Source organism: Opisthocomus hoazin, chromosome 18 (assembly GCF_030867145.1).
Source record: "Opisthocomus hoazin isolate bOpiHoa1 chromosome 18, bOpiHoa1.hap1, whole genome shotgun sequence".
NCBI classification, from domain to species: Eukaryota; Metazoa; Chordata; class Aves; order Opisthocomiformes; family Opisthocomidae; genus Opisthocomus; species Opisthocomus hoazin.
This window is the reverse complement of record NC_134431.1, coordinates 9,834,892-9,858,636: the sequence shown is the minus strand read 5'-3', so window position 1 is coordinate 9,858,636 and position 23,745 is coordinate 9,834,892. Positions and strand designations below refer to the sequence as shown.

The 23,745-nt window shown below is 38.6% G+C and overlaps 1 protein-coding gene across 2 annotated transcripts in view; it reads left to right on the top strand.

Moving 5' to 3' along the window:
* The window catches only part of PREX1 (phosphatidylinositol-3,4,5-trisphosphate dependent Rac exchange factor 1), a 175,751-nt gene that overhangs the window by 101,930 nt on the left and 50,076 nt on the right, over positions 1 to 23,745 (top strand). For both annotated transcript variants that reach the window (XM_075438502.1, XM_075438501.1), the window contains exons 7-14: positions 1,812 to 1,945; positions 5,320 to 5,435; positions 6,413 to 6,562; positions 9,971 to 10,118; positions 14,296 to 14,396; positions 17,326 to 17,429; positions 18,112 to 18,161; positions 22,528 to 22,603. In XM_075438502.1, coding sequence (XP_075294617.1) covers positions 1,812 to 1,945; positions 5,320 to 5,435; positions 6,413 to 6,562; positions 9,971 to 10,118; positions 14,296 to 14,396; positions 17,326 to 17,429; positions 18,112 to 18,161; positions 22,528 to 22,603 — 879 coding nt within the window. The remainder of the gene's footprint in view (positions 1 to 1,811; positions 1,946 to 5,319; positions 5,436 to 6,412; positions 6,563 to 9,970; positions 10,119 to 14,295; positions 14,397 to 17,325; positions 17,430 to 18,111; positions 18,162 to 22,527; positions 22,604 to 23,745) is intronic.

Here is a 23,745-nt window from a genome sequence, read left to right as displayed (position 1 = left end):
ATAACAAGTGCTCATTTCTGTTCTTGTATTAACTCCTTCTATAGAATGATTAAAAAAATAAAAACATATCAGGACAGCAGATAGAACTATTGCATCTAGCTAGTTCCTGCATCATGCTATCCAGAATGTATAGAAACACATATGTGAAACACAAAAATTGGTGCTGCATACTTGGCAGCCTTTAAAGAATAGCTGCTTCCTTGTTAACTAAAAGCAAGATATGGACAGCACAGCTGGCAAAGTTTGATTTAGAAAATGGTGTAATCAGAACTTCATTCACACCTTTAGAGTGACTGCATTGCATTTTAAAAAAGCTGATTTTCCCTAAATAGCTTGATGGCAGCAGACTGTACCTTCCTCAAAAACGACAAAAATACCCAATCACATATGCAATGTCTAAAATAATTCAAACAAATCCTTCTGGGGTGACTTTCTAGATGGGGCTGGATTTCATGACTGTGCACAGAGCTGTCTTCAGTTTCTTTAAGTGGGATGAATTGTGTTTTACAAAATGTTTCTGTTTGTGAATATAGGGTTAATGGACCTTTGCAAGTCACGCAGTTTTGTTGATAATGGATGCCTTGCAATCCAAAGCCAGTTCTCTTTTCCAGTAAGACTCAAGGCAGTGGGTCGTATAATCTAATTCCTTATCTGCTTGCTGACCATGAAAGAATGTTACCGCTACCTTAAGTTGCTCTTCCTTCCCACCCAAAGAGAAATGTAAAAACTAATAAGTGATCCAGAACTGGATGGTAGATGTTTCCAGTGCCTCAGGGTGTTTTTCTGAGAAGGGACCTTTATTGATAGGATACTCTTGTACTTCAGAAGTAATGCTAGATCAAGGAATTTAAGCCTACTGCCTAAGATGTAGCCAGACCATCTTGTTTGATCAATGGAACAGTTGAGGAGCAGATTCCCTACTGTGTGCATTCAGAACGTAGGGACACTTGAGTTTGCCTGTCCTGAGAACAACCTGGGACAGTCCTATAGTTGTTTATCATTTGGGCCCAACTGGTTTGGTCCTAAAGGGCCCCATTTAGAGGACTGTATGACCACTTTTCCTAGGCATAATCTGGCTAACAGTTTGGGGAGTGAATGGTTTAGAATGATCTGCTGTGGTTTTCAGCTTCTGGACATCCTCACAGGCTAAAGTGTCTTGAGCACTAAGCTTGTTTACCTCTGTGTCTGTCTAGTGCATATAATACCTTGCACATAGCAGCTAGCACAGTGTCCAGGACCCAGCCTCTGATTTTCATGGCTATGTTTCTAATTTACATGTGTTTATTAGATCTCAGAATGGAGAGAGGAGAGTACCTGCTTATACTTCCAATGAAAGAGTTGGAAGGATGTATGACCACTGAGATAATTTTGCAAAGAGATGGTTAATAGTGACATATGTCAGTATCAGAGCTCTAATGTTAGGGAAATACCATTATTCTTTTATGAAGCATTCCTAAAGCCATCACTTGTGATATTTGCAATGATAGCTCAGGGTATGCAGGAAAGACTAGTGGTCTTGAGAGACTTGCAATATAGCTGCTTTGAGAGTGAAAGATTTCTTCAGGAAAAAGTCTCCTGGAGTTTAGTAGGGAAGATTTATTGTAGTGTATGAGGACTCGAAAAAATATTTGTAATCCAGAGAAAACATGATGTGTTTAGCCATTAAGCAATTGAGAACTTCCTCCTTATGAGTGCATCAGTTGTTTCACAGTTTAATGACATGCAGATAAAAGAACAGCGTTTTAGTAAAACCCTTCATTACAAACACACAAAAAGTTAAAAATAAAAAATATCTCTCTTCTGTGTTTCAGGGGTCAAATCTGACAGATATCTGCACACAGCTCTTGCTGCAAGGGACTTTGTTAAAAATCTCAGCAGGAAATATCCAGGAGAGAATGTTCTTTCTATTCGATAATCTACTGGTCTATTGCAAGAGGAAATCCAGGTGAGTTGCTCTGTCTTTACCGTATTATAATGAGACCATTCGGAAGTTTTGTCAGCAGAAGGTATGATCAATTACTGATCACTCACTGTATTCCCTGTTGCTCTGTAGAGCTGAGTCAGAGGTGTGACTTTCCTCTGTTCTTTGCTATTGCTATTACTTAGACTATATGAGAAAGAAGTCATTACGTGGTAGGATAAACATGCCAGACAGTAATGGGGTCCCCACCCTGAGAAGTGCGCAATCCAAAGACAGAAGTTGATACAGTGCAGAAAAAACGCAGAGTGAGTATTTACAGCTGGAAAGCTTCCCAGAGCAGATGGGTCTCCAGGAGCGATGTGAAGAAGGAGGCCTTGCCAGCTTTATTTGTGAGGTTATTCCGAGCAGAAGAGGGTGATGTGAAAAACGATATAAAGCCAAGAAAGGGGAAAGTGGAGGACTAAGAAAATATTGAATAAATGCAGGGCACAGAGGAGTGAGGAAGAGATGAAGATTAGCAAGTTGCTGTACAGCATTTGCAGCCCATGTGTTCTGTGCATTTTGTTCCTTTCTTATCCTAGCAATGATTTTTGCATCATTCCACCTTATAAAACTTCAACATTGCTAATGTGTACTGCCTATTATTAAAATAGCATTGGCAGTGTGGAGAACAGTTTGCGTCTGCAGAAGTTATACTTCATTTCAGTTCTTAAGCTTTTCACCTTCACAGTTCCAGTCTCATTCTCATGTCTTGGTCTTTTCTGAATTTACAATGCATTCTCTGCAATCCAGTTTCTCCTCCTACTCCGTTTCCTCTAATGTCCTCCCCCTTCTTCAAGTTATACTTCTTTACTGGTGATGGCCAAGTAGAATGGCCAACCCAGTCAGAACTTCTCAAAAACCAGAGTGTTCTCTCCAAAGAAAATTCTCATATCTCAAAATCTGTGTTTATTTCCCAGGTTTTTGTTTAATGCAAAATTTGGAACCATTAAGCTGAGAAAAAATAATTTCAGTAAAGTTCACACTTTTTGTGTGGATAATGCTGAAACTATACAACATTAATACAAATTATTAGGTGAAATTACTTTAGAAATTATCAGAATGTAATATAAGCATTTAAATTAAATTGAAAAAATTACACAGTTCAGTCTTTTATGGCCTTTAATATTATCTAACTGAAGCATTCTGACTGCTGAAATGAAGCAAGAAAGATGAAATATTTCATTTTCATTTTACTAGACTTGTCAAAATCCAAACTTCCATGTGAAACAGAGTTCAGAAATCTGTGTGTCTTCAAACATAAAACTGTTCCGGAGGGGGGAGGGGGGAGAGAAAATCAATTCAGTATCTAATCTTTCACTTCTTCAGAGCTCTTAGAAACTGATTTTCTAGACCGGTTTGTAGTTCAGGTTAGCCTAGCCCCTCCCACGCTGTCCAAGCAGTTTTCCTGGAATACTAAGATTTTGAAAACAAAATGTTCTACTGCCTTTTAAGAACTCTGGTTTTGTACTGGAGATATTACTGAGCTGCTCTGTAGTTTGGCTTGATTTTGGAGGAGGCTGCTGTAACACTTTGATTTTCCCAAAGGATCGATATTGTTTATCTTTGTCATAATGTAGCTAGAACTGATGAAATGTCCAGAATCTGATTTCCATTTAAAAGTAGAATATTTTATTAAGTCTACTGGGAAATGCCTAATGTAAAAGATATATTTAGGGATTGCTGAGCGACTTTAATTTTGGATGTTTCTTCTGTCTAGCTGCTATTTATAATTAGTCCAGGGTGGAAATGAATGTCTATCCAGTTGTGCTGGAGTGATTATTTGGCCAGCTGCTTGACAAATAACTGACATGTTAGTGGGACACGGATTTTGAAAAAAAAAACCCAAACCCCCCAAAACCGCCTGTATCTGTTCCTAATCTGAAATTGAATGACTTGGTTCTCATCTCACTTATACTATGCTTATCTTGTAGAAATCATGGGAGTTTTTCTTGATTGAAAAGTGCAATCAGAACTCGGGCCTCAATCTTTTATAAGTAGTCCACAATGCAGCCATTTGAATTTGAACATCGTATCTTTTCACAATAGCATAAATTAGGAGTAGTGTTGTTGAGACCAATTTAAAATGTGTTTAGAATGAGAATGAGGTCTGTGATGTTAGATCTAAGACTACAATCTCATCTTTTGCAGAAGCAACCGATGACACAGATTTTCAGGGCTGAGTATTGTTTTGTGTTTTTAGCAGGATCATAGACTGCTGCTTAAATTGAATCCTGATGTCAGGAACAATATGTTTCATGTGGGGAAATGGGCTGAGTATTTAAAGGGTTTCACTAAGGCTGCCAGGGCAGCTTTTCTTTTGACTCCAGCAGTCGTCTTTAGGAAATGATCTAATAGCTCCAAGATCTCAATCCCTGTCAGTCTGATTGGATGTAAATATATTGTCATCACCAAAGGTGTATTTGTCACTGTAGTTGTAAAAGGAAAAATTGTTCAGAAAACCCTGGTGATTCTCCTCTCACCTCAGTTTATCATAGATATTTCACTTTGACAGAAATTTTCTCCCCAGCGGTTTTTTATTGCAATATTCCTTGAATCTTATGAGCTCCTGGCATGTTGCCACAGCAGTCCCTTCACTGTACGGAGTTTGGACACCTGCCATCTCAAATGATGATCATTTGACCAGTAGTGTTTTGGTTCACATAGCAGGGTTGTTCTTAGATATTAAAGCTCAGCAGGTGTCAGTTGGATAGTTTTAAACCTTTTCTAGACATAAAATTCAGAACATAACTAGCAATGAAAAGCACTTTCCTGGAATTTTTTTATAAGACACTCCAACAGAAACGCTATAAAGCTTAGGAACAAGGATATAAACTTTGGTGCAAAATCACCATAGCAGCACCTTCACAGGTGCTGCATACAATGACATTTAACGCACATACGACAGACCATGTGACACTAGTCTTTTTACATGTTTGTTTCAAACACTTCATACTTGAAACATGGTACACATAGCACAAATTTATCAATGCTTTAGACAAAAAAGGAGGCAAATGTAGCATTATGTCAGGTGATACTGCAGTTTTCATCCCAAAGCCGCATGCAGTTCAGTTGTACTGGCATTTCAATCAGTTAGTTGTCAAGAATGTAAATCTTAAAGGCATACCAATCTTCACGTAATCTTACAAAATAAGCTCTTTATCACTGTACTGACACCATTGTACGCTTATCTTTGTGAGCTGATTGAGTATTCCAGTTGTTTAAAATAAGACATGGTCAAATACCACAAAACACTATATTGAAATCCTTTTTTAATAGTCATAGCTCAGATTGATTTATGCAAATGTAAGTTACACTGTTTGCTTATGAGTTACTAACACTCTAAATCCTAATTGCAGAGTTACTGGGAAAAAGCCATCTAAACGGACAAAGTCAATCAATGGGTCCCTGTATATCTTCAGGGGCAGAATAAATACAGAAGTCATGGAGGTGGAGAATGTGGAAGATGGAACAGGTAAGAGACCCAATACCATCTTTTAACAACACAGCAAATCCAGATCTTGTGTTGGAAGTTGATACAAAAGCACTCATCCATCTCCTGTAATGAACTCTTAAGTAAGCTGTGTGACTTCTGATGCCTTCATTATTAGACCAATTTATATAGTTGAAAGACTGGACATGCTTTCAGGCACTTGTTGTTCGTTTTGGAATGACCTTGTGAAGAATTTGTGTACCTCAAAGCTTGTCTATTTTTTCTCCTAATCCAAATTAATTTAGTAAAAGATACTTTATCTTCTGTCCATCCTTTCTTTCCTTACATCTTAAGCTGTTACAGCTATAACAACAGAACTTCTGGATCTTCTTATTTAGAGTATTACCAAATATTAGTCTTAGCATCAAATCAGTAGCATGGAATGTGGCCACGAACAAAATAGGGGAATCCAGTTGTGTTACGATTCTTGTGTTCTGACACAGGCAGTAAGACCGGACGAGTTTCTGATTTCATCTACAAAGGCAAAACCAGCCCCTGCTCCTATTGTAATAAGCCAGGAATTAATATTATGTCCTTTAAACTGTTGACATTTAAAGAGTTCCCATGTCCTGTGGACAAAAATCCTTTACAGTGCAAGAAGTTAGCTCGTCCCCAGAAAGTTCAGAACAAATAATCTGAACAAACACCATAGACTTTTTCACTGATGCAGTTGTATTTAAAATATTTTTAGTTCTTCTTCTGACACAAAGTGTCATTCTTAGGACTGAAACATTCAGTTAGTTGAAAGCCTAGTCAAGGATACTTCTGCTAATATTTGCAGTTCCAGAGTGGTAGGTAACAACCAGTCACATGAACAGTCAGTAAGACTAATGCATGAGGAACACCTCCAGAACACGCTTTTCAAAGAAGAAAATTTTAATTAAGGTGTCCCCCACTGATTTGATTAAAGTAGCAGGCCTTCTGTTCATTGTGTGCATTGTGTTTCCGGGTTTTTACAGCAGATTACCACAGCAACGGCTACACTGTGACAAATGGCTGGAAGATACACAACACAGCCAAAAACAAATGGTTTGTCTGTATGGCCAAGACTGCAGAGGACAAACAGAAGTGGCTGGATGCTATAATCAAGGAAAGGGAGCAGAGAGAGAGTAAGTGGATAATGTATTTTCTAATGCACTGAATGAACTTGTGTACAAAGGAGAAATGTATATGCATGTATAAGTATCTGAAAGAAAAAGAAAAGTTTGCAGTTTTTCCTTCATGGGCAGAATTAAAATCTGTTGTAATGACAAAGAAAATCAAGTGATTGAAAAGAAGTATTTCTGAACGGGTTTTTATGGACTTGTGTCAGCATATTTATGAAATATTTTTATTTGCCAGAGTCAGTTTCTTTGATGCATTGAATTACTGTGAAAAAAATTACATTTCATCAACTTCATTTTTTGGTCTTTTATTCATAAATAAGATAAAATTGTATTTGTATCACTAAAAGGAAAGAAGAAATCCAGTGTGCAGCCTTTTTCCAGAGGCAATGACACAAACTCGGTCTCCACAATCTTCAAACAAGCAGAACAGTTGATGGTGAAAAAAACTCTAGAAATATTACACTTAGGCTGAGAATGGTGACAAATGTATGCAGATGCTTGTCACTTTTATCTTTTCTTGTGGAATGAAGCAAAAACTAAGCCTGTCTTGAAACAGCGTTAAGCAAGCTCACAAAGCCGTGAATCAGAGTGGGTGATAAAAGTTCTGAGTTCCTTTAAAAGTCAGAACTATCTTTCACAAGTGAACCTGCTTCCCTGTTTGCTCAGTGGGATAAATAATAGCTCCTTGCCAGAAGAAATGACACTATTTTAAAACATTCTGTGCCTGAGTTTTAGAAGTGATTCCCCTCTCTGCACACGTAACTCCATTAAAGACGTAATGGCTCATCTCTGCTAATATTGAAAGAGGTCAGTCTGAAACCCTTTTTTTTAGTAGTGTGTTTTCAGAACTCGTACTTGCTAAGCAATGTTTTGGATTTTTAAAGTATTTTAAGAAAGTTACAGTTCTGTCACTGAAGTTTAATGAAAGCAGAGAATCTAAATCCTTTGATGTCCTTTGAAATACAGTACTTTGCAACTAATCTGCTAAACACAATACACATTGCAATGTTATTTGTTACCATAGAATATAAAACATTGTCACATACCTTATCATATATGAATCCCAATATGCCTTTTGATAATAGCAAGGGTACTACCTTCAAAATGTAGATCACGCATGGTGTAAATTCAAAAGAACTACCTGAAGGCAACAGAGAGAATCGGGGGTTTTTGTTATTGTTGCTGTTTTTTTGAATGTTTTGTTGGGGTTTTTTGTTAAAAGGAATGTTTTACCATTCTGAGCTGGTGATCTGTGCTCACTGGTCAGTTCTGCATCCCACTTTGCTGTAAGGATCCTGATCTTCCACATGAAGTATTTTTTTAATAAAATGCATTTCTTGGCTCTTGCTTTTACCCTCAGAGTGCTAAATCATCTCTCTAAAAGATCCAGTGAGTTTCCATTTCGTAGTGAGTTTTTGCTTTGTCAGGTCACTAGTGCTCTGCAGAATTTCCTGTGCATCAGGTAAAATGTGTGAGGAGAGAGAAGGTTCAATAAGAAGTCAAAAGACAGGACTAGAAAAACAGACCATATATAAACAGGGAGCTTGAGAAAATGAGGGAGTTGACTGAAATAAATACTAGGAAGGGAAAAGAACTATTCCTTAATAGAAAGTTTCTCAAAGTTTTTCATGCAGCGTTGGCTAGTAAGAGTGGTTTCTTTCTGATGCTTTTTGTCGTATAGTTTTATGATGTGGCAGTGGATGACAGGCACTCGAGATAAGCATAGATACTCTGGCAGACATTCTAGGCCTTATTGGAAAATCTCTTTTGGATCAGAGTACTTGCGAAGTCACAGAGATGTCAGTGTTTGGATTAGAAAGCTTGGTGAGATTCCCAATTCTGTAGGATGAGTTGGGTAGAATGTGCATTCCAGTCTGCCATTTACATCAGAGCCTGGGGAATTCAGTGATGTAAGACGAGCATGAAACATGTATACCATTACACAGGCTGTTTTCTATCACAAGTTCACGTTGCAAATTAGTCTTGGCTACATGTGTCAGCATTCACATTGAATTGGATCACAGTATTGGGGGAAGAAGGGGATGGAAGAATAACGGCAGCAAGCCAGGGAATTTGTGGAGCCAAAACCTTTAGCCAGATATTGGACACATGAAAGAAATACTGTATTTGACAAAATGTTGTGCAAATCTAATTTCTGCAACGTGTATTTCAAGCCTCTAAAACAAATGCATGAAGCGTTTTGAAGAAGCTAGAAGGCAGCTCTGATGACACAGAAGACTGTGAATTGATTTCAGTATCTTATCATAAAGCAACAGGGTTTATGTCCAGTTAGAGTGAACTGCTCTTCCCAAAGAATGTACAGTTTTCGTTTTCTAGCCTTACACTGATGACTTAAATTCTGCCTAAAGTCAATCTCTGTGAAAATTAGGCACGTAAGTACAGGACCAATTCAAGCTGCCTGTTTTCAAGTTAATCTTAGAGATGTCTAAAATCTGTGCCTTTGTTTTGGACTGCAAATTTGCCTAGATCTGCAAGTTCTCGAATAACATAGCCAGAAACCAAAACGATTTCTTCAGGCTAGAAAAGACAAAACATCTACAGCAGCAAAATGGCTTTTCTCACGTGCTGTCCTCCTGAAGCAATTTGCAAATCTAAAGGGAAGAGTGACAGAAAATGCCAGTTATGATGATAGTTGTAACATAGATACCTATTGTTTTCAGAGATCATCCTCCTGACTGTAGCAGTTTTCAAGTTAGCATGAGCTACGTGGAAACTCATACAAAGTGGACGTGAAATTTTCTCTATATCCAATTACCTATCATTCCTTAAATCATTCAATATTTCTTTCACTGACTGTCTAATATGATTGTCAAACTGTATTTTTATCCTGGGGTATTAGTAAATAGGCTAATTAAGAAAAGATGACTAAATAATGTTCCTGTCTAGTTTTGATTTATTTAAGGATGTGAATTTGATTTCAGCAGTTTTGTATTTTTGGCGACAAGTAACAAAACACTCAAAAAGTCATCTGCTTTGTCAAGCATTTAGCTGCCTTGAACAAGTCTTATGCTGGCAGTTATTTCAGAGTCAAAAGTGAAATTGCAACAGGAAATGAGTTTCAGAAGGTGTATGTTTTATATTCCATTGTTTGGAACTTCTCCATGTTCTGTAAACCATTCTACTTTGTGTGGTGTGATGTAACCATAAGTTTAAAGCCACTTTTTACAATAGGGAAGAAAAGCTGCAAGCATCTATCTCATTGGTGCTAAACTCGCCAATGGCAGTTGTGTATTCAGATAAATAAATGACCCAATTTCCCCCTTATTTGGAAAATGAGTCAGTTAATTTTTGTGTTTCTACTGCTTTGTCCATTTTGCCTCAGCTTTTGACTTTGAGCAAACACTTTATCTAATGTTAAGGATCTGAAGGAATTTCTGCTTTGTATTCCAGGTTTGAAACTGGGAATGGAGAGGGATGCATACGTCATGATTGCAGAGAAAGGAGAGAAGCTGTACCAAATGATGATGAGCAAGAAAGTGAACCTTATCAAAGACAGGAGGAGAAAATTAAGTACTGTTCCCAAGTGCTTTCTTGGCAAGTAAGTGGCATTTGAATTGAAAAGGCCCTTTCATACTAATTAAAAGAATGAACTCTGGATTTTCGGGGGATGGCATTGTGAGGTCAGGTCAGATGTGCTTTGATGCAGCTTAATTGAAAAGGCTGTAACCCCCATTACAGTTGTGATTTATTAAAATTAATCATTGATTTCTATTTCACGCCATATGCAGACTGTATAGTGATGGCTCATTCTATTGTACAATAACTCATAACAGCTGTTTCAAATCGGCAAAAGGATTAAGAAAAAAATACCTTAACTCCCACAAGCTCAGGGCTGTTGGTGGCCTAACCTGTATCCTCTTCTGTGTACAAGCAAATGCTTACCAGGTGATGTTTAAATCCAGCAGAACTGTCCAAATCTCAGGATTAAATTTAGAAGTTTCCTGTTTGTCAATGTAACAGACACAAATGAAATTTTGTGCATCAGGAGACATGATGCATGTGTTAGAAATATAGGGCTTTATTGGCTGGAAAAAATCCTCTTTCACTCAGGCTAGTTATTACAAAATAGTTCTTAAGAATGACATGTATGAGGCAGTAGAAAAGAGACCTCGTGGATGAAGCACATCAGAGATTAGATGTGGTAGCAGTGGGGCTGTTGTAGGGAAATGTCCTGCATGACATACAGGGAGACACATTATAGTTGACCTGAGGAGACATTTCTGCCTCAGCTGTTTGTGATTGAAATGATCAGCTGTGGGAGGAATCAAAGTTCTGAGTATCCATTCATTTCCCTTCCCTCCCTCTGGTGTCTGTAATGGCAGTTTGCAGGCAGCATTCCTTGTGTGCAGGGAGTGGAAATGATGCATTGTCTTTCTGCCTGACAGAAGGCAGTCTGGTAGCATAGGCTAGTGATATATCAGCTATAAAAAAAATTCTTGATTTTTTGAGATTTGGTTGCTTTTTTCTTTTACTCACACAAGCACCCCCATCACCACCCCCCATCTCCGACTGATCTTGCTGGATGCAAATTGAAACCTTAAAGCTTTGATTTTGGAGGCATGATATAGCATTTCCTATTTTCCATGTAACAAGAAGTACCAGATCAGAAACTTACGTTCTTCCAGTGCTCATATATATGAGTCTGTTGTGGATTCCCTGATATTTTCTTACTAGGGATTTCCTGCTACTACTTTTTCTTTTAAAATGTCTGTTTTCTTACATGCTCCACAATATGTCCTGCTCATTGCCCTCAGTTTGCTTGACAGCCACCTGACACTCCAGTAGGGAGGACTTGACTGAGCCTGGGCTGAGATACCTGCAGATATCCTGATCTCTGACAAAAGCATTATTTCTGCCAATGTGTCATCCTTCACCATAGAAAATAACTCTGCTGATATCTTTTTAAACAGTCACTTTTGGTACGCTCCTGGGCAACTCTGTTGAGTGCAACTCAATCAGTACAATCTGGTCATGACTTACAGACTTTTCATAATGTTCCTGAGGCTTCCCCTGAACAATGCATGTTGGCTGTCACCTATTCGTTTTTTCATATATTCCCACCTAAAGCAGTCACTAATAACTGTACTGCAATATACTTTGTGGTTTTCTGCTACGTGCAGCGGAGAGTAACATTAAGGCTGCAAAAAGTAATTTTTCTCTTGGCCTTTGGATGTCAAATAGCATCTGATAATTCCAGAGATAAGATAATTAGAGATAAAAAAAAAATCATTAACTAATTCTAATATCTTCAGAAATATCATCAATATTTATTTATAAGGCTGGTTATTGAACTTAACTTCAGCAACTGGCTTGCTTTGAGAGCAAATCCATTTTCCTAACCGCTCCTCAGGTGTACTGGCATTTAGGCATGTGACTAGTGATACAGTGGGAAAGATGTGCGTTGGTGCCAATACATGTAAATTATATGCTTGCTATGGTTCTTGTCAACACTGCACTAAATTGATTGCAAAACCTTGAACTGTATTGAGCTGGTAATACAGATGATGTATTAACCTCAGGAGTTTCCAAACATATCTGATCAGATTGCACACACCTGGATGGGTTGGATTTTCCTGTGTGTTTCTGGAGTAGAAACCCAGCTGTTCCAAGTCGCTTGATTTCAGAGGTATAGTTGGGAGATGGTGTCCTGACTTGCAGGCTGGATGAGAACTGAGCATGACAGCACTGAGAAGTGAGGATGCTCTTAGTTACACTGGAGAACTGTTCAGGACAAGATGAGGAAACAAATCAAGCTTTGCCATCCACTTTTGGAGTTGGTGCTTTTTTAGTTACAGTCCAGCATGTGCCTAAAAAACCTCTTGGAATATTTCTGGATCATGCACTTTTCAGTGCTTGTAAAGCCTTCAGAGCAACGATTACTGATTTTGCTTATGAGTGAAATGCCACAGAAGTCTTAAAGTAGCTCTTAAGAAAACCATCCCATGGTTCTGAGGCTTCAGGACTGTGACAGTAGCGTTCAGTTATTTTTCTTTTTCAGCTCTCAATTTCAAACTTTAAGAAGATTGCCTTATATTTATAATCCAAATAAACTCCAGGGACACAGTTCCAAATAAAAGAAGCGGGAAAGCTAACAGGGTAGCAGTGTTCCATCAAAGTTTTGGGCAACTGTTTAAGTCCTGTAAACTGCCATAGACCCATTGCACTTGATGGAAAAATGTATAGCAACTGAGCATCTACCCTGGCTACTTAACATGCTTACGTTCATTGACCAGCATGTCTGTGATGGGGCACTCCACAGTGTGTGTCTTGTATTCTCGGTAATGAGTGTGGAGGATCGTTGTTACTTCTCCTCCCTCTGCAGTTTATATACTGTTTCAGCTTTCAAATACTTCTAGAAACAGCTTAGAATCACTGGGAAATTGAGAACGAGCTTTCTTTAGGAGATAGTCTGACTCATCACTACAGTACTCTGGCTTTAGGAGTTTTACAAAACTCTGCTGGTTTCCATGGGATTCCCCTGGCATAGTTGAATAGATTCTGCTGCTTTTTCTATACTATGACAGTTACTGAGTAGCCCCTCGGCAAACCTAAGTTTTCAGTATTGAAGTTGTTGTTGTTATTCCAAAATGCAAATACTACCTACAGCTTAGATGAGTCAGCTCTGATGAACATGAAGAGTCTAAAAATACTTCATTTAGAGCTCACAAGTGGAGACATGGATACTGGTTTTGATAAGTAGCAACCCTCTGCACGTTGGCAAGCACCCAAGTGGTTTATTGAACTCAAATTTCCCATATATTGCTCTACTTTCATATATTCCTTTTGTTCTTCTCTATGAATTTCACACATTTCTAGTATAATCACTAATTAACCTGGCAAGCAACTCAGCCCCCTAGGGCTTTGGCAGTGCTGTATTTATCAGGCTTGCAGTGTCCATTTTTCTGTACTTACTGTTTCTAATTGAGTAACATCCTACATATCCATCCATTTTTGGCTTTTATTCTGTCCATACGTGCAGCTCTGCCCCTCACCAGAGAGAGGTTTTATTTTGTGCTGCATGAGCAGACAGACTTAGCACCTTTTGTTTGTAAATTAGAAGCATCATTTATGTATCTGCCAGGCATCAGCTCCAGTAAATGACCTTAACTTAACCTGTCAGTGAGCCTTGTACTTTCTCTTACTGCTCTGAGCTTCAGAATCTTCTGTCCTAAGTCCTACTGTGATTCCATGAAAGCCAATGCGGTCACACCACTGGGAGGGCAGGTGAGCAGAAATCAGCACCAATGAAGAAAGGTGAGCGTATGTAACTAAGTCAGACCATGAATGCTGCTTGGAGGGGTAGCTTGGATAGAAGTAGCTGTTTTCGCTACTGTCCAACTTGTTTTTAAGGTCATCAGTTAATCTTGCTTTGCTTTCCCCCCTTGGATGTCTGGATTACTCAGTAAAATAAGGATTTGCAGCATCTTTATAGATCCAGCCAGGTCTTCTTTCCTTTTGTGTGCATGCTAATTATGATGAGCTAAGGGGAATGGTGGGAAAATTTCACGAATAGGAGATCTGGACCTTCTTCAGACCGTTTCCTCCAGGAATGTAGGAAATGGAGCCACCTAGTAGAGGTCTCATTGCTTACAAGAGTTTTCACACTTGCTTCAAGAAGAGAGTCTACTGTGGTTGGTTGATGACTTGCAGAGGCATGTGTCTGTTTGTATTCAGAGTGAAAAAGTTAATTGTTTCTGTTCTGCTTCCCTTTGCAGTGAGTTTGTATCATGGCTCACAGAGATTGGAGAGATAAGCAAACCAGAGGAAGGGGTCAACCTGGGGCAGGCACTTTTGGAAAATGGAATTATTCATCATGGTGAGTGCTCCATGCCATAAAAAAATGTCGGATTTCAGTAATGCCCTGGCAGTGAGGGTGGAAAACTGACTGCAGCTGTTCACATGATGTTCAAATACTTTCCTGTAGCATACCCATAAAATCTTCACAATGTTTAATGACTTTTGGGATTAATGAGTGGGCAAATTCGTATCACAAAGACAGGACTGCTGGGTATCTTGAGAGTGTTTATGCCTGCAGTTGCTTGATTTCTCTGCAACAGCTTTGTTGAGGAATATATCAGGTACTTCCTTTGTCCTCTGTGTGTTTGAAAACCTGTGGTGATCAATAAATATAGCTTTCCATATGAGACATCATCAACAGAGAGGATAGTTGAGCAGTGCTCTTTAAGAATGGGGCACAGGTGCGAACAGAGTGAGGGGCTCTAGACGATGGGTCATTCTTTCTAATGAGACTGCTTGTCATAAAGAAAAGAGATGATGGAGGGTTTGTTGTGGGATTTGTTCTTTCCAGTTCATTTGGCAGGAGTGACTCTCTTTGAAATAGTGACGCACCCTATTTCTTCATCACACCCAGCAGATGACCTAGAATTGTTGTGATGAGGGGTAATTTAGAAGAGTAGGATAGTGCATACAAAAGTGTTGTGTGACCAAAGTAGCACAAGATGCTTGTTTGAAAATTTTCTGTGCTATCCACGTTTCTACTAAAATAAGGTCTTTCTTCAGATTATGTCCTTTAAATCCAGATTTGTCCTGCTGTTTCCTATTATTTTCATATTGCTTTATGCAGACAGAGGAACATAGTCACGTTCTAGTTAAACAGCAAATGCCCCAATTTAAACTTTCAGGTGAGTTTAGCTGCAAAATGCACATCAAAGGAATAAGGTATACAGGTCTTAAGTCACCAGTGGTCTTCATTTCCATACCATCTCTTGGAAACCTTTTTAAATAGGGGGGCCATTTAATTAGACTAGTTTTGCTTTAATCTCTTGGTAGCTCAGCTCCACAAACTTGTCTTTCAGGTGGCAATAACACTGTTAAGAAATGATGTCTGCTATGTCCTTTTAATTAAAACATAGAGAAATCTAGTATGAGCAGTACCATAATCTTATCTTCATGCACATATACTTCCACCCCCAGGTACATACTTACAGGCACATTCATACTTTGAAGGGCTTTGAGCATGAGCTCAAAAGCACTAAACACCTTTGAGTACTTGGTCCTAACTGTGGCTTTGGAGAACTGAAACTCTCTCTCTCCCCAGTGTGCAGGGATACCCCTTTGGATGAAGAATGCTCTTTTGCCTTAACACCCTTACTTGGCTGTGTTCTGGGTGTGTACACTTGCATTGTTGGTGCAAAAAGCTCTCATGAGTCTTGTTATTTCATGATGACTGTTTAGCTTGCCATAACTTCATAGTCTGACACTTTCAGCAGTGTCGTTTTTCTCTAAACACAGATTTACAGCTCAAAGAAAGTTGTGCTGTTACATCTACTGCTCCTGTTATAGAAATGCCCTGAGTAAGGTGCAGCTGGTTTGGTTTTAATGTTACCTTCAGTTGGAGTTCCTGGTGCTAGTGTCTCTGATGACAGTTCTTGCTAGACATTGGAAGATGTTTGCAACACTGCATTTACTTAAGGAAATACCCCTTTAGATTTTGATAAATCATTAGATATGAAAGTATCCCATTATGTGTCTCATAATGTAGCAGTAACGTAAAACTTAAGCCGTTACCCCTATTCTACATTAGGCAATATCTCTTATCTTTTGTTTTCACTTGGTAGAACATTACTGTCAGGTGAAAACTGCTGATCTCTCAGCCTGCCTGCGAAGCAGGGCCATAGAAGATTGCTAAATACTGTGAAGTGCTGAGCTCTGTGTGTTTTATCGCTCAGTTTCCTCTCTTGTCTCCTTTAATTCTGGCTATTTTATCTGGGACTGCTGATGTGGAAGTTCTGGTACCTGCCACAGAGAGCAGAAGTGATCAGAACCTGATCTGCTGTGTGCCAGACATGAAAGACGCTTTCTGCAGGCTCGATTCTCAAGTGGATTTAGAAATACAAAATCCAGAGCTTGCAGACACTCAAAGAAGTCAGTAGCTTACACAGCTTAAAGATTCCACTGTATGCAAAAGGATATGTATTATTATATATAATATATATTACCTTAGAATAGAGACAGGATAAACCTACATATAATTGGATAGAGACTTCAACCCTCTTCTAGTCTGGTGCATTGGATAAATCTGTTTGAAACTGGGTATGGTTTTTAACTCTTTTCTGATTTTGGCCAGTGCTTCATTTGAAATGGTTCCTTATCACACTGAAACATCTTTTGTGTCCTTGTCTTTAAAACCTATCAGTATATAGCATTACCCAATAAGATTTTAACTGCCCTACTGTGGAATGACTATTCTGGGTGAAAAAGCAGTCTCTCAAAAGTACTACCTAATTTTTACAAGGACATCACTAATAAATATAAGAACTGTGGTAGAAGAATACGTCTAACAGCTGTAGTTACTTCCACCAGCGTGCTTCTACTTTTGGAGCTGCAGAACTTTGGGCAGCTGCAAAAATTACTTTAGTGCTGTGATAACTGTTGTGGGAATTTGCAGGCACTTTGTTCAACACTTATCAAAAAAGTCAGATGGTCCAAATTACCTTCACAAGGACTGTTTCCAAAGCCTTACATAAATTGAATCTGGTGTACAAGGAAGAAATTTCAATTTTATTGGAGGTTTAGTATTTTAGAAGGCTACTTTTGTTGGTGGAGCTACTCAGAAGTGCACATGAGCATGTGTATACACAGTAAGGGGAAATTTGAAGAGCTGAGTCCTCTCTTCAGAAAATGATAGATACCAGCAAGTACATAGGTGTAGATGTACCAAATGGCCTATGAAGAACATGGCAGGGGTGAAAGGACTAATTTTAATTATCATACTGGTGTTTTAGTTTCAGATAAGCACCAGTTTAAGAATGAGCAGGTGATGTACAGATTTCGCTATGATGATGGAACGTACAAGCCAAGAAGTGAATTGGAAGACATCATGTCCAAGGTTTGTATTATCATTCTTCGTTGGAACCTTGTGATTTGCACAAAAGAGTTTGCTCTGCCTCTGAATATCGTTGACCTGTTATATAGGAGATCCCTAATGCTATTAAGCTATGTATTAAGCTATCCATCCTAATTCCATAAGAGACATTCACTCCAGGGAGAGGAAGCAATAACAATATAGTTGTGACTGCACTCAAGACTGCTGATTACAGTCCTGACATAGTAAAAAAAGTTCTTAAAAGAAAACAGTAGGCCATAATACAGCATGCTCGCTGAAAATCTGGGCATTACGGTTCAGGGAGATAGAAGAGATCAACTGCTGTTCCTGATAATTCTATGTCAAATGATTTGTGTTGATCCCATATCTGCCCATATACCTTTAATAATTGGATTTCTTCTTATGGACATGAGTTCATGGGATAATTGTGAGGAAGAATTGATGGAGAAAATGTTGGAATGGAGGTCATTAGAGATAAAAGAACAGATTTTTCAGCTTCTGGAGGCAGAGAAAGAAGAACGAATGTTTGACAGAGAGGATAAGGGAACTGTTTTGAAAAACAGTTAATCAATAGATAATTCCAGTTGAGTAGAGACATCAGTGTCCAGGTTTTGCTAGCTTTAGCTAGTCAGTGTGTCTTTGAAAAGGAAAAAACTAATAATACCGTGCATCTTTCCTTCTTCAGGGTGTGAGGCTCTACTGCCGACTACACTGTCTATATACTCCAGTGGTAAAGTAAGTTTACCTTCATGATCCCCTTGTATATATTATCTGGCTTTGTTAAAAGGATGGCATGTTACTATTGAAATCTTTCTGCTTTCTTATTATAAACAGTATTTTTCTGCATTTTCGCGTCTTTTTTACCACCCTTTTATCTCCACAGTTTAGATCTGTAGTTGTACTCTTGCTGGAGGATGTTGGAAGTGGGTTCTGGGAGAGTGAAAGGCTAGTGTTACACTCTTCCTGACACTTGCTTCCTCTGTCAGTTCATGAGAGCTGTTAGCATGACAGAAGTTTATTTGTTTACTCTGGCATTTTCTGTGTATTAAAGTGGGGGTGATGAATAAGTGACTACTGATTCAGGGCAGATTGTGCAGTGTGATTGTAGCCACTGTATTATTTGGGTTGTAGATGCTGTATATGGGTGGAAAATGTAAACAGATGCTAAAGTTATCTAAACAGATTCCAATGTGATGATAGGGTTCTTTCCCTCAAAGCACCCTAAACTAACAAAAACCAGTCTGAAGTGAAATAAAACCTGAAGCTCTAATTTGAAAAAACCCTGAAGATTTTGGGTGGAATATTCAGAAATTAGCTCTGTATTAATAAATGTTGAAGAACCGAGATAATCTGCAAGCGCTAGTTAACTCTCTTCCCAGATCCCAGGAGGTGATTGTCAGATGTTGTCGCGTTGCTGTGACATCAGATTAACATTTCTGGCCTATAATGGAAACCACTCTGAGCCACGTAGGTGTTCTGTTTAGGTATTTATGATTAAAAATTAGGCATTTTCACTTAGGAGAGCTTCATTTTTACCTACAAAAAACTGATGAGGAAGAGAAGAACCTCTGGTGGGCATGGCTGGAGCCCCAAATTCAACAAAATTGACCTTTTGCCCCTGGGTTATACAACAGATGTTGAACTGAGAGATGTCATTGTCATGCTAAAAGGAGCAGCAAAGATAGTTACAGATCATCAGTCATAAATTTGCCTAATTAGATCTCTGTTTTTTTCCCAGAATAGCCATTCTACAATAGTACAGATTTCATTTAGCCTAAAGGGTATGGAGAGAGTAGAAAAGCGTGATGCAGCCCTTGGAAGGCACAATGGTTATGTATACACATGTGTGTATTTGCACATACACACTTCACCTCTTAAGATGGAAATTCAGATGAGGGGTAGGAATAATGGTAAATGAAGCTGAAAAAACTTCACTGACCTCAGGGTACCCACAAACTGAAAGGGATGTAGTCTGATGCTTTAGGGAACAAGTACAAAATAACTACCATAGGCCTGTCTTAAGGTGTTTTATCATTGTGCTATTTTTGTAATAGAATCCCAACTGGAGGATCTTCTAATATCGGGATTAATCTGTGTTAGTGACAGCACGAATCTAAACTGTGTGTGATCAGTGAAAAATAGCAGACTCTCACAAGTTTTAGGATCCTTCTGGGTAGACTTAGCATTCTCAGTATGTTCAGGCTCTTCTTCCCACCATTCTCTTTCCTATTTACTCTTCCTTTTATCTCCCTGTTAGAAAATTGGATCTCCTGAACTGTCATCCTTTCATGTCTTCTTATCATGTCTTTCTGCCTCTGAGAAGCCTAATGTTAGTCTAAACGAGCTAGCTTTTAGCCAAGTTAGTTATGCAAAGCCTGTAACTTTCTGCTGTGCGTTTGGACCAGTGCTTTATCTGGCATCTTCAGACTGCTGATCCCTGCAATCACGCTAGCAAGGTTGATGAGGCCTACTTTTCCTTCTAGAAAATCAGCAAAACTGCTTGGAGTAGCAGGTGCACGTGCCAATAGGATCTCGAGGAATTATAAAGTTCAAAATTCAGTTATTTTCTGATGACCTTGGAACGTAATTTTGCTTATTTGTCTTCCCTGGAAACCTGGGAGTTTCCGTGTAGTCTTTGCCTTTATAATTTTCTTTAAGTAAACTCTGACACTGATGTACTTTGATGATAAGATGATATAGCCTACTGGAAACAAAGCATGGTGCTTTGGGGGATGATACATAAAAAGTAAAACATTTTAACTAGTCTTAGATGTAGAGAAGGTTCTGGATGTGTCTCTGATCTACTTCGGTGAAGTCGTGAGAACTTGCTCACACTTACACACGTGATGGACATGACTTCAGTGTGCAGATGGGCCAGACCCTGTGAAGAACATTATATTCCTGTAGTTTCTGTGAGGCAGCAAGGTTCTGCCAAAATTTCAGTGGTTCCAACATGTATACTTGACTATTTACCTGCAGCTCATGGTTCTGGATAACTTTCTATGATTCATGCTTACTCTTGTTCAATCTAGCTTGAACATGAGGGGAAAAGTCAGTGAAATAATGTTGAAATACTCATCCTGACAAGCATTCAACTACAAGCAGTGAAAGACTGGGCCTTGGACCAAGATCCCGATGCCAGCTTATTCAAAACTCTAGCTCTATGTCAGCATCTGCATTAAAATGTTGGGAGTTGCTTCTCACAATCTGGAAACCCCTACTCATTAGTACTCAATATTTTAATGCTTTGCTTTATTGTTCTGACATTTCAAAAACACATTTTCTGAAGATAAGAGTGTGAGAGAGAAAAACTGCCCAGAAAACTCCCACAGTTTTGTGCTGGGTTTAGCACATTACTGGAAGGCAAGTCAAAAAATGTGTGTAAGCACTAGAGGGAAAGCTTTTGTTCTGAGGACATGTATTTCTGGAAATGCTGTCAGTTTGGTTGTTTGGGTTTGGTTGGGGTTTTTTTTTCCAAGTTCTGAAAGTCCTGCTTGCCTGTTAGTTTCTCACACCCTGCATTCTGCAAACACACGGGCATTTCTGCTGCATTTATTTACAAAAGCCAGTCACAACATATCTGTAGATGATTAGTAAAAGAAAAACATGAGTAGGATGAGTTTTAGATAGTGGTTTGATTTTAGATTTTTAGGAAAAAGGAAATATCAAATGGTGTGGTGCTAATGAAAGAGATTGATTTGACAGAACTGAAGAATAAAGTCTTCTCTTAAGCTGCTGTATAGATACATCCGGACTGTAAAATAGTCACAGTCACTGTGAAAGTTTCCTTCCACAGTCATGCCAGTGGACCTCAAGCTTGAAATAGAAGGACCACCTCCAAGGGCAAGAGAAGAATTAATTCTTCATAGCCATTCAGCATTTGGCTCTCTACTGAGACTCTTAACAAGAGGGAGCCAACTAATGCAAATTAATTATGGTAATGGCTTTTGTGATGTGGAACTAGGAACTGGATCAAGACCACCAAACTTACTTCACGCAGGCCAATAAACAGCCTTAAAATGGAAAGAGCTTTTCATTCTTTCATGAGCTGGATTAAATCCGGTGACATGGAGGTGAAAGGTGTTAGAACCCAATGTCCTGAGCCACATAGTCCTCTTATATTTGTATCAAAATTCTGTAGAAGTATTTTATGAAAGACTAAAAACATCAATTATCTCTGTGGCTTTGAGAAGAGGAATGGGAAAAAAACTGCTAAATACAGGAAGTTACAATAGAGTTGCTTTTGCTTATTTCAGTGCTGCTCTCTACAAGGGCTGTGTGTGAGATTGTGCAAGCTGTGTTACAAGACCTAAATACAACTCTTCTTTTTTTATTCACAGTGTCTGAAATTGTCTAATGCCATGTAAGAACACTGTGTACTCTATTTGTATCTGGCTACTCTGTGATATTTTGCTAAAAGAAGTAAAATCTGAACAGATTTGAAGGATCAAGAAAACATCTCTTGACAGAGTGGGCTAAAAGGTGCTCAATTCAGTGAGCCTAAGAAAAAGGGGGCATAGAGGGAATACGTAGGGTCACTGTCTCTGAATGCATTGGTGGGTAAAAACTAGAGAACAACTATTTAAGCTTATAGAGGAGGCTGGCACTGAGCCAGTAAATGTAAACTGGGCATGAAAGGATTTAGGATGGAAACTAGAAGATGACTTCCAGCCAGAAGAATGTGATTTCAACAGGACCGATGGTGGCAATATCCTAACCTACATTAAAGAAGCAGCTCAGTACATCTGTGAAAAGAATGTCCTGGTTGCCTCTGGCAGGAGCAGGAGCTCTCTGAAGACAGCTTGAAACCACATCTAGAGAAATTTGAAATAACATTGTTCTGTATTTATCTGAAATATCTTGTTAGTTCAAAGTTTAAAAAGTTTAAAAACTAGTCCTTTCTTCTGGAGAAAAGGATGCATGCTTCTTATTCTTTGTCTTATTGATTTGTGGCTGGGAGTCTCATTTTTTTTTCCATCTATAATTCTTCTTCTTTCCTCAACTTTGTAATAGTAGGTTATGTAATATGTGTAGTTTTAGAGTGTAAAAGAAATGTTTACCTTTTTGTCCTGAGTTTCCCTCAATTCTCTTTCTTAATTAGAGACCGTGACTACCACCTAAAGACCTACAAATCGGTAATCCCTGCAAGTAAACTAGTGGATTGGCTTATTGCACAGGTAAGAAAATTTTAAGGTACTGCTGTCTTTGACAAGTAGCTTAATTTTTCAGTTCCATTTAAAAGTAAATAAAACACATTTATCTACAGAACATAATTAAACATATTTTAATTCTTTGAACATAAAATCGTATGCTGTCTGTTACTTTTCATATGGTGAAAGCATTATTTGGCAGCATAAAGAGGAAGAAAATCCTTTATTAGACCTAGGAGTGGTGAACTGGCTGTTCTCGATGATCTTTTGTATTTCTTGTGAATTTTCTGAAGACATTTAAAGCAATGTTGATCTCATTTAATCTCGCGTGGTACAATTTTATTGAAAAATTAGCCTAGAGTTTTATACCAACAACTACACCATTGTTTTTAGAAATGGTAGTTGCCCCACTTTTACCTTGTAATTACAGAGAAGAGCCTGTAGCTTGGGAAATTAAAAATTTAGCTTTAGTAGTCTAAAACAATCTAAAAGGAGAGTGTGCCACGTTACTTGCCATCATAGAGTCAAATGCGCATTCTAGTTTTGTCTTAGATGATGGTCTGATTCACAATCCCATTAAGTCCTGTACTGCCAAAATAACATTTACGGGGGGCTAGTTGGAATGAGAATCAGGCCTCTGACAACTAGGGATGTTACCCTTCAGAAATGTTTCCTGCAATTGCATTTGACAGCCTCCTACATTAATAAGATTGGTATGATTTAAGATTGTTCCGTGCTGAATAACTGGATGAGAATGGACTAGTCAATTGTTTCCTGTTAAGAGCATAGAGGAGAGCAAGGATATTAGTACTGAGGTTGTCATATCAGTTACATGTGATTTAATGGGATCTTATTCATGGAAAGCTGGGGGGGGGGGGGGGGGAAGTCTGCTTTGGCCAAAGAAGAGAGATGTAATCAGGCTAATCTGGCCATTATCACAGTTAAGCATAGAGCTGTAGGCACTAGAAAGACTCAGATAGCAAGGTAAAACATCAGCTCTTGGTCTGGAAAAGGTAGATCATTTCTTTCCCCATTTTTCTTCAGTCTGGTAGGTTAATCTGGCTGTTAGTTGTCCTGTTTGCTGACCTTTACATTGAGATTGAACCAGAATGTACTAAAGCCAGATATGGAGATACAGAAGACTCTGTAATTTATATTGTGTATATGTG